Below are 11,257 nucleotides of genomic sequence, written 5' to 3'. Positions count from 1 at the left end.
CCGGAGTCCATGTAACTCACCCCAAGCGTCAGGGCAGTGTGGCCCAATGGCCAGGGTCCATATAAATCGCTCCCCGCATTGGAGCAGTGAGGCCTAATGGCCAGAGTATATACAATTCCTCTCACAGGGTAGTGTGGCCTAGTGGCTGGAGTCTATACAATCACCCTCGCAAGCAGGGTAGTGCAACCTAGTGCCCAGAGTCCAGGGTGAGGGAGAGCGAGTGACAGAAGGAGGGAGGATGGAGTGAGCAGGGTGGGGCCTTGGAGAATGGGCAGGGCAGAGGCCGGGCCTCAGAGAAGGGTTGGGGCAAGGGGCAGGGTTAGGGTTTGTGCGATTACTGTTATTTCTACATTTTCTTTGCGGTAGATACTGGGTTGCTGTGACATTCTGTACCTTGGGGGAGTGTATTACAACCCCCCTATTCTTCATATTCATATAATCATGCTCTCACATGTAAATCATGCCTTTTAAGGTATCAGGGGAAAGGTTATGATCTGCTCAAAGTAATTTCTCTATCCATATGTATATCATTAATACATATGAAGTTATGAAAATTGTGTTGTATGGTGGTCACTAAAGCATGCTGTAAGTTGGGGAAGCAGCCAGATATTAGCTCCCCAGAGGCAACATCAAGGAAAGTAACCAATGCCTGGGCGGGGTGTCAAATAGCCCATCAACGGCCATTGTCCAGCAAGGGAGCTACAATTCAATGACTCACCTGCATGAGGCCACACCAGGGGAATTGCTCAGCCTTGCTTGGAGAGACTCAGCAATGCCCTCCAGACATGCCTGGACTTGTGTTCTACAAGTACATGGACTGAGAGTATAAAACAGGCAGAGTGGACACATATTGGACCCCAAGGTACAGAATGTCAGATACCCATGGTTCAAGCAACCAAGACCCTGAGAAGAAGACAAGATTGCAACACAGGAGATTGGCCCAGCTTTAAGCAACAAACCTGTGTATTAAGGACTACAATATCCAGTGGGGTGAGAAAAACTGCTTAATCTAGTTGCTGCCCAGTCTAATAGGTTGAGAGTTTGGAGTGCATGCTTATATTTTATTTTATTTTGGTAACAACTCTTGTCATAAGTTAAGGTTATTTGCTGGGGAAGAGGAGTTTGAACCCTGGTTAGAGCATACCACTGAAATGCTGCAAAAGTGGGCCGTACCAGATGCAGAAAAGCGAAGATGCCTAATAGAGAGCCTTGGAGGCCCAGCATTAGATGTGATTTGCACCCTGAAGCTCATTGACCCTGGGGCAGTGTGAAGGACTGCCTAGAGGCCCTTGAACACACCTTTGGGAGCGTAGAGGGCCCTGAAGACAGCTACTGTAAGTTCCTTAATTCCCGACAGCAAAGGGGCGAGAAGGCTTCAGCCTACATACAGAGACTGGAGAGACTGCTTCAGAGAGCTGTCATGAGGGGAGCAGTGACTGCTGAGCAGATGGATCAGACCAGACTGGCTCAAATTGTAAGAGGAACTCAGTATCAGAACCCGATTCTACTTCATCTCCAGCTAAGAGAATGACAGGAACATCCCCCAAGTTACTCCCAGCTGATAAAAGAGGTCAGAGAGGAGGAAGAAAGGCAGCCTGCCAGTGAGTTTTGGGAAGCCCAAACATCGGAGCCAGCCAGCACAACAACACTGCAAACAGCCAGTGTACTGATGGCAAGCACCAGAGAGGAACTTGCCCAACAAATGCAGGTCCTGACGGAACGGATATCTGAGCTGCAAAGCACCACTGACCGAGTTAAGACTTCCAGGAATAAGGAACCTCAAACTGTGGCGATTGAGAAGCCCGCACTTAGAGCTACCATCCCACCCAGGTGAAGGGGGAAAGGACAATTCTTCTGCTACCGATGTGGTCAGGATGGACACAGTGCTGCCAAGTGCCGTAATGAAGAAAACCCCTCCTTAGTGTATGGAAAGCTGAGGATCAGTTGGGAGAGATCCGGGAGCTGCCAGAGGGTCTGGGGACGGGGACCACCCAGGCCTGCAGGATTTGAAGATTCCCCCAGAAAAGACTGTCCAGCTGTGATCCCCACAGGACTGATAGGGCCTCGAGCAAAGGTCATGGTGAGGATTGAAGGGGTGGAGTGTAAAGCAGTGCTTGACAAGTGACTATTATATTTCACTATCTCAAGTGACTATTATATTTCAGTCATTCTACCAACAGATGCTCAGGCACCTGTCTATACAGCCACTAACTGGCCCTGTTCTGTGTGGCCTCGGCATGGATGAATACCCCTACCAAGGATATGTCATAGTGCACCTGGAATTCCCAGAGGAGGTTGCTGGGGTAAGAGAAGAGGTAGACACAGCAGCCTTAATATGCCCTGACCCTAAAGGGACCTCTGATGTATCTGTGCTGATAGGGACCAACTCCAGTCTCTTCAAGGTACTCGCGGATTACTGCAGAAGGCAGGCTGGGGACCAATACCTGAATACCCTGATGACCCATATGCTTTGTGCTGAAGCCTACAGGAAAATTGAGAGCACTAAAAGAGACACATCTGAGCTACCGATTGGGGCACTGAAGTATGCGGGCACGACCCCCTTAGTAGTGCCTGCAAGGACAGAGCAAGAAGTGCTTTTCATGAGTACCTGGCTGAAAGGCAGTAAAGGGACGTTAGCAATGATAGAGCAGCTGATGGGAGGAGAGCTCCCTGAAGGAGTGCTGGTCCCCAGTGGAGTCATAATCCTACCTGCTGAAGCTCAAGAAAGGGTGACTATACTGATTGCTAACGAAATGAGTCATGATGTTGTTGTGAAGCAAGGTCAAAAGATAGCAGACCTCTTTGAGCTTGAGTCGATTGTAAAACCCCAGTGTGAAACTCAAGTTCTGACAATAGACCCAGCAAAGTTTGACTTTGGAGATTCACCAGAGTCCGAGGAGTGGAAAGATCGCCTGAGGAAGAAACTTTGTGAAAGATCCAAAGTGTTCTCACTGCATGAGTGGGATGTGCAAAAGGAGTAGAGCACAATATCAGACTACATGACTCTCGACCTTTCAGGGAGAGATCTAGGAAGATTGCTCTTTCTGAGATGGCAGATGTGTGACATCATCTTCAGGAGCTGGCATCATTACAGAATCCCGCAGCACATATGCCTCACCCATTGTGGTGGTCCGTAAAAAGAATGGGAAAATCCGAAAGTGTATTGACTCCTCACCCTAAACAGCCGGTACTGTGGTTGACCAGTACACTATGCCTCGAGTCCAAGATGCCTTAGACTGTTTGCTGGGAAGCCAGTGGTTCTCTGTGTTGGATCTTCGAAGTGGATACTACCAGATCCCTCTGGGAGAAGAAGATAAGGAGAAGACAGCCTTCATCTGCCCATTAGGGTTTTATCAGTTCGAACGTATCCCCCAAGGGATTTCTGGAGCACCTGCCACATTTCAACGTCTCATGGAGAAAGTTGTGGGAGACATGAATTTACTGTTAGTGTTAGTTTATTTGGACGACCTGATTGTGTTTGGAAGAACCTTAGAGGAGCATGAAGAAAGACTTCTTAAAGAGCTTGATAGGTTGGAGGATTATGGTCTGAAGCTTTCAATTGACAAATGCCAGTTCTGCAGAACCTCAGTGAAGTAAGTGGGTCACATCGTGTCCCAAGAAGGTGTGAGTACTGATCCTGATAAAATAGAAGCACTCACTACATGGCCATGTCCAAGTAACTACAGAGAACTCAAGACCTTTTTTGGATTTAGTGGCTACTACCGCAGATTTGTGAAAAACTATGCTATGATTGTAAAGCCTCTGAATGATCTTACCAGGGGATACCAGGCCAGCAAGAACAAATCTAAAATGAAGAATAAGGGGAGGTCCCCAAAGCCTCCTATGCAGAGACACTATGGCCCCTTCGAACCATTTGGGCCACGGTGGAATGAGAGATGTGAAAGGGCTTTCTGAGAAATCATTACTTGCCTAACTCATGCTCCAGTCCTAGTCTTTGCTGACCCAAGCAAACTGTTTATCCTGCATACTGATGCCAGTTTGGAGGGTCTGGGAGCAGTCCTGTACCAGGAAGTGGAAGGCAAACGTAAACCTGTAGCCTTTGCCAGCTGAGGATTGTCTGATAGTGAAACTCGCTATCCCACCCACAAGCTGGAATTCTTGGCCTTGAAATGGGCCATCACTGAGAAATTTCGAGACTACTTGTATGGTGCTCAGTTTCAGGTGTGGACAGACAACAATCCACTGACTTATGTGTTAACAAGTGCTAAGCTGGATGCTACAGGGCAGAGATGGGTGGCCGCCTTGGCTAGCTATGAGTTCAGCATTCAATATCGATCAGGGAGAAGCAATGTAGATGCAGATGCATTGTCCAGGCGTCCACAGGCACCAGAAGTTGCTGTGATACCCACAGATGGAGCAAGAGCTATTTGCAGTGTGAGTCGCCGAGAGCCAGAGGCCCGTGAGAGCCTTCATGGATGTGTTGCAGAAGCTTTGGGCCTGCCCCCTGAATGCGTGCCTTCTGCTTCAGTGAACTATATTGCATTGGACCAATCTCCCTTGCCCATGCTCAATGCGGCTGACTGGCAAGAAGCCCAGCTGCAAGATATTGACATTCGTGATACACTACTTGCCAAAAGGGAGGGGCGAAACCCAGCTGCGGTTGTCCCACCTAACCCAGAGGGTAAACTACTATTGAGAGAATGGACCAAACTAAAACTGATTCAGGGAGTGCTACACCGAATGACCACCGACCCTTTTTCAAAAGCAACGAGCACAACTAGTGCTGCCAAAAGAGTACAGAGCCCTGGCCACGAGGGCCCTGCATGATGACTTTGGACATTTAGGGATGGAGAGGACCCTGGAACTTATTCGTAGTAGGTTCTATTGGCCCGGATGGCTGAAGATGTTCGCAGGAAATGTGAGACTTGTGCTCGATGTGTTCAAAGGAAAACTCTGCCCACGAGGGCTGCATATCTCAAGAACATCACCAGCAACAAACCTTTGGAACTGGTATGCATTGATTTCTTGTCTTTAGAGGTAGACAAGAGGAATGTTGGGAACATTCTAGTAGTGACTGATCATTTTACACGGTATGCGCAGGCATATCCCACACGTGATCAGAGGGCCACCACCGTCGCTTGAGTATTGTGGGACAAATATTTCTCAGTCTATGGATTCCCAGCTCGGATACACTCTGATCAGGGGCAGGATTTTGAGAGTCACCTTCTGAAGGAAGTGCTGAAGATAGCAGGAATTAAAAAGTCTAGGACAATGCCTTATCACCTGCAAGGTGATCCTCAAGCAGAGAGGTTCAACCGAACCCTATTAGATACGTTGGGAACTTTGCGACCGGAGCAGAAGGCAACCTGGAGCCAACATGTCGCACTTCTGGTGCATGCCTACAATGCCACAAAGAACGATGCTACGGGAGTCACCCCATATTTCTTGATGTTTGGGCGAAAACCAAGATTACCCATAGACTTGTGCTTTGGTGTATCAGAGGATGGCAATAGCTATGAAACTAATCAGCAATATGTATCCCGACTAAGAGAAAAGCTGCGGGATGCTTATCACTTAGCTACCTCTGCGGCTTGGAAGAACGCAGACCGCAACAAACATCGATATGATGCTAGAGTGCGTTAGCAGGCGCTCCAGCCGGGAGACAGAGTCCTGCTGCGAAATTTGGGTATTGCTGGCAAACACAAGATAGCTGACACATGGAAGGCAATACCTTACCTGGTGATGGAAAAACTGGGAGATTTGCCGGTCTACAAGATCAAACCTGAAGAGGGTCCAGGGCAAATAAAGACGGTGCATAGAAACCTTTTGCTCCCTGTGAGGGAATTGGTAGGCACCCCTTATGAGATGGGCCACGACAGGGCAGCCGGGCAGAACAGAAGTGCTAGACCAAAGCCAACATAATGCCACATTGTTTCTCTCTGTTATTAAAAGGCTTTTGCTACACTCAGACTCTGTGCTTGCGAGAGGGGAAGTATTGCCTCTTGGAGGCGCCCAGTAGGGGTGGTATATAGTTGTCCCAGGTCACTGGGTGGGAGCTCGAGCCGGTTTTGCATTGTGTATTGGAATGGAACCCCTAGATACTGAACCCAGCCCTTGTTGCTGCCAACTCTGACGGGCAGAAGGGTTACATTTATCTTACAACAATCCTGTCTGTCTTCATTTCAGAGCTCTCTTTTGGTTCTGCATATTTGTTCTCCCACTTTTATTTACACTTGGCTAGATTTCTTTTTGCAAAAATCTTTACTCTATCTAACTCCATTTCCAAAGGCTCTAGCCCAGCGGGTATCAACCAGGAGTATGTGTACCCCTGGGAGTACACAGAGGTCTTTTTGGGCAGTTCCACTCAAAGTGGTGGTCCGCAGACCGGTGCCGGTCCGCAAGCCTTCGGCTGCCGGCCTGTGTGCACATTGGAAAAAGAAATTGCCGGTCCCCTACATCAGACAGCTTGAGAAGCACTGCTCTAGGGGGTATAACTCAGCTAGATATTTGCCTAGTTTTACAACAGGCTACAAAAAAAGCACTAGTGAAGTCAGTACAAACTTCATTTTCATACAGACAAAACGAGAAAGTAAGCAATTTTTCAGTAATAGTGTGCTGTGACACTTTTATACTTTTTAGGTCTGATTTTGTATGTAAGTAGTTTTTAAATGAGGTGAAACTTGGGGGTACACAAGACAAATATTTTCCCGCAAGAGGCACAGTAGTCTGGTAGAAAGGTTCACAACCTTGCCTAGCCTCACCCTTGTTTTGTTTTATTATCGCTTTCTCTACTCTCTTAGCTTCTACTTCCACAATAAGGGTGGGTCTACTTGAATTATCTCTCTTGCTGCTTTCAGAGAGAATGCAAATCCGTTTGATAAATGCTTAAATTTTAAATGATGTTCCTTCTCCATCACAAGCAGGGTCCCTGGAGCATATACAATTGTCTCCACCCTCAACATCCATTCTTAGCCCTGGTCTACACTAGGACTTTAGGTCGAATTTAGCAGCGTTAAATCGATGTATACCTGCACCCGTCCACACAATGAAGCCCTTTATTTCGACTTAAAGGGCTCTTAAAATCGATTTCCTTACTCCACCCCTGACAAGTGGATTAGCGCTTAAATCGACGTTGCTGGCTCGAATTTGGGGTACTGTGGACACAATTCGATGGTATTGGCCTCTGGGAGCTATCCCAGAGTGCTCCATTATGACCGCTCTGGACAGCACTCTCAACTCAGATGCACTGGCCAGGTAGACAGGAAAAGAACAGTGAACTTTTGAATCTCATTTCCTGTTTGGCCAGCGTGGCAAGCTGCAGGTGACCATACAGAGCTCATCAGCACAGGTGACCATGATGGAGTCCCCGAATTGCAAAAGAGCTCCAGCATGGACCGAACGGGAGGTACGGGATCTGATCGCTGTTTGGGGAGAGGAATCCGTGCTATCAGAACTCCATTCCAGTTTTCGAAATGCCAAAACCTTTGTCAAAATCTCCAGGGCATGAAGGACAGAGGCCATAACAGGGACCCGAAGCAGTGCCGCGTGAAACTGAAGGAGCTGAGGCAAGCCTACCAGAAAGCCAGAGAGGCGAACAGCCACTCTGGGTCAGAGCCCCAAACATGCCGCTTCTATGATGAGCTGCATGCCATTTTAGGGGGTTCAGCCACCACAACCCCAGCCGTGTTGTTTGACTCCTTCAATGGAGATGGAGGCAATACGGAAGCAGGTTTTGGGGACGAAGAAGATGATGATGATGAAGAGGTTGTAGATAGCTCACAGCAAGCAAGCGGAGAAACCGGTTTTCCCGACAGCCAGGAACTGTTTCTCACCCTAGACCTGGAGCCAGTACCCCCCGAACCCACCCAAGGCTGCCTCCTGGACCCAGCAGGCGGAGAAGGGACCTCCGGTGAGTGTACCTTTTAAAATACTATACATGGTTTAAAAGCAAGCATGTGAAAGGATTACTTTGCCCTGGCATTTGCAGTTCTCCTAGATGTAGTCCTAAAGCCTTTGCAAAAGGTTTCTGGGGAGGGCAGCCTTATTGCGTCCTTCATGGTAGGACACTTTACCACTCCAGGCCAGTAACACGTACTCGGGAATCATTGTAGAACAAAGCATTGCAGTGTATGTTTGCTGGCATTCAAACAACATCCGTTCTTTATCTCTCTGTGTTATCCTCAGGAGAGTGAGATATAATTCATGGTCGCCTGGTTGAAATAGAGTGCTTTTCTTCAGGGGACACTCAGAGGAGCCCATTCCTGCTGGGCTGTTTGCCTGTGGCTAAACAGAAATGTTCCCCGCTGTTAGCCACAGGGAGGGGGGAAGGTTGAGGGGGTAGTCACGCGGTGGGAGGAGGCAAAATGCGACCTTGTAACGAAAGCACATGTGCTATGTATGTAATGTTAACAGCAAGATTTACCCTGAAAGAGTGTAGCCACTGTTTTATAAAATGTGTCTTTTTAAATACCGCTGTCCCTTTTTTTTTCTCCACCAGCTGCATGTGTTTCAATGATCACAGGATCTTCTCCTTCCCAGAGGCTAGTGAAGCTTAGAAAGAAAAAAAAACCGCACTCGCGATGAAATGTTCTCCGAGCTCATGCTGTCCTCCCACACTGACAGAGCACAGACGAATGCGTGGAGGCAAATAATGTCAGAGTGCAGGAAAGCACAAAATGACCGGGAGGAGAGGTGGCGGGCTGAAGAGAGTAAGTGGCGGGCTGAAGAGAGTAAGTGGCGGGCTGAAGAGAGTAAGTGGCGGGCTGAAGACTGGGCTGAAGCTCAAATGTGGCGGCAGCGTGATGAGAGGAGGCAGGATTCAATGCTGAGGCTGCTGCAGGACCAAACCAGTATGCTCCAGTGTATGGTTGAGCTGCAGCAAAGGCAGCTGGAGCACAGACTGCCACTGCAGCCCCTCTGTAACCAACCGCCCTCCTCCCCAAGTTCCATAGCCTTCACACCCAGACGCCCAAGGATGCGGTGGGGGGGCCTCCGGCCAACCAGCCATTCCACCACAGAGAATTGCCAAAAAAAAAGAAGGCTGTCATTCAATAAATTTTAAAGTTGTAAACTTTTAAAGTGCTGTGCTTAAAGTGCTGTGTGGCATTTTCCTTCCCTCCTCCACCACCCCTCCTGGGCTACCTTGATAGTCATCCCCCTATTTGTGTGATGAATGAATAAAGAATGCATGAATGTGAAGCAACACTGACTTTATTGCCTCTGCAAGCGGTGATTGAAGGGAGGAGGGGCGGGTGGTTAGCTTACAGGGAAGTAGAGTGAACCAAGGGGCAGGGGGTTTCATCAAGAAGAAACAAACAGAACTTTCACACCGTAGCCTGGCCAGTCATGAAACTGGTTTTCAAAGCTTCTCTGATGCGTACCGCGCCCTCCTGTGCTCTTCTAACCGCCCTGGTGTCTGGCTGCGCGTAACCAGCAGCCAGACGAATTGCCTCAACCTCCCACCCCGCCATAAACGTCTCCCCCTTACTCTCACAGATATTGTGGAGCACACAGCAAGCAGTAATAACAGTGGGAATATTGGTTTCGCTGAGGTCTAAGCGAGTCAGTAAACTGCGCCAGCGCGCCTTTAAACGTCCAAATGCACATTCTACCACCATTCTGCACTTGCTCAGCCTGTAGTTGAACAGCTCCTGACTACTGTCCAGGCTGCCTGTGTACGGCTTCATGAGCCATGGCATTAAGGGGTAGGCTGGGTCCCCAAGGATACATATAGGCATTTCAACATCCCCAACAGTTATTTTCTGGTCTGGGAATAATGTCCCTTCCTGCAGCTTTTGAAACAGACCAGAGTTCCTGAAGATGTGAGCATCATGCACCTTTCCCGGCCATCCCACGTTGATGTTGGTGAAACGTCCCTTGTGATCCACCAGAGCTTGCAGCACTATCGAAAAGTACCCCTTGCGGTTTATGTACTCGGCGGCTTGGTGCTCCGGTGCCAAGATAGGGATATGGGTTCCGTCTATAGCCCCACCACAGTTAGGGAATCCCATTGCAGCAAAGCCATCCACTATGACCTGCACATTTCCCAGGGTTGCTACCCTTGATATTAGCAGATCTTTGATTGCGTGGGCTACTTGCATCACAGCAGCCCCCACAGTAGATTTGCCCACTCCAAATTGATTCCCAACTGACCGGTAGCTGTCTGGCGTTGCAAGCTTCCACAGGGCTATCGCCACTCGCTTCTCAACTGTGAGGGCTGCTCTCATCTTGGTATTCATGCGCCTCAGGGCAGGGGAAAGCAAGTCACAAAGTTCCATGAAAGTGCCCTTACGCATGCGAAAGTTTCACAGCCACTGGGAATCGTCCCAGATCTGCAACACTATGCGGTCCCACCAGTCTGTGCTTGTTTCCCGAGCCCAGAATCGGTATTCCACAGCATGAACCTGCCCCATTAGCACCATGATGCATGCATTGGCAGGGCCCATGCTTTCAGAGAAATCTGTGTCCATGTCCTGATCACTCACGTGACCGCGCTGACGTCGCCTCCTCGCCCGGTATCGCTTTGCCAGGTTCTGGTGCTGCATATACTGCTGGATAATGCGTGTGATGTTTAATGTGCTCCTAATTGCCAAAGTGAGCTGAGTGGCCTCCATGCTTGCCTTGGTATGGCGTCCGCACAGAAAAAAGGCGCGGAACGATTGTCTGCCGTTGCTGTGACGGAGGGAGGGGCGACTGACGACACGGCTTACAGGGTTGGCTTCAGGGAGCTAAAATCAACAAAGGGGGTGGCTTTACATCAAGGAGTATTTCAGGCAGGACTTCACGGAGGGTTCCAATAAGAAATGGTGCACCTAAGTTATTGTCCTTATTGGAACAAGAAGGTTAGCCTGGCCTCTGATTGATACATGGCTAGATTTACCTCGCTGCACCTTCTCTGTGAGTGACTGCAGTGTGACCTAGAAGAATGAGTCCCCTAGACAGGGCAGGGGGGGAAGCAAATGAGTACAAAACAAATCTGGTCTATTTCTTGTTTTGATCCACTCCATCTATCTTTTACATCTTTGGCTGGCAGCAGACGGTGCAGAAGGACTGCATGCCATCCACATCTCATGGCTGCTCGGCAGAAGATGGTACAGTACGACTGCTAGCAGTCCGTATCGCCTGCCCGCTCACCATAAGACGGTTCAATAGGACTGACTGCAGGACTAAAGAGAATGACCTGGTCAAGTCACTCCAAATTTAGTCCCTGCGCCCATGTCTGCCCAGGCGCTCCCAGCCGACGTGGCCAGGAGCACCTCGGACATGACGATGACGGCTACCAGTCGTACTGTACCGT

General features: G+C 49.0%; 1 protein-coding gene across 1 annotated transcript; it reads left to right on the top strand.

Moving 5' to 3' along the window:
* Positions 1-310: 310 nt before the first annotated feature.
* On the top strand, positions 311-9,450 carry LOC140912810 (uncharacterized). The gene is made up of 2 exons (XM_073347904.1): positions 311-7,870; positions 8,459-9,450. The coding sequence occupies exons 1-2, from the start codon at positions 7,351-7,353 to the stop codon at positions 8,542-8,544; spliced, it is 606 nt and encodes a 201-aa protein (XP_073204005.1). The 5' UTR covers positions 311-7,350; the 3' UTR covers positions 8,545-9,450.
* The last annotated feature ends 1,807 nt before the right edge of the window (positions 9,451-11,257 follow it).

This window comes from Lepidochelys kempii, chromosome 6, assembly GCF_965140265.1.
Source record: "Lepidochelys kempii isolate rLepKem1 chromosome 6, rLepKem1.hap2, whole genome shotgun sequence".
Classification (NCBI taxonomy): domain Eukaryota; kingdom Metazoa; phylum Chordata; order Testudines; family Cheloniidae; genus Lepidochelys; species Lepidochelys kempii.
This window is presented reverse-complemented; position numbering and strand designations above follow the sequence as displayed.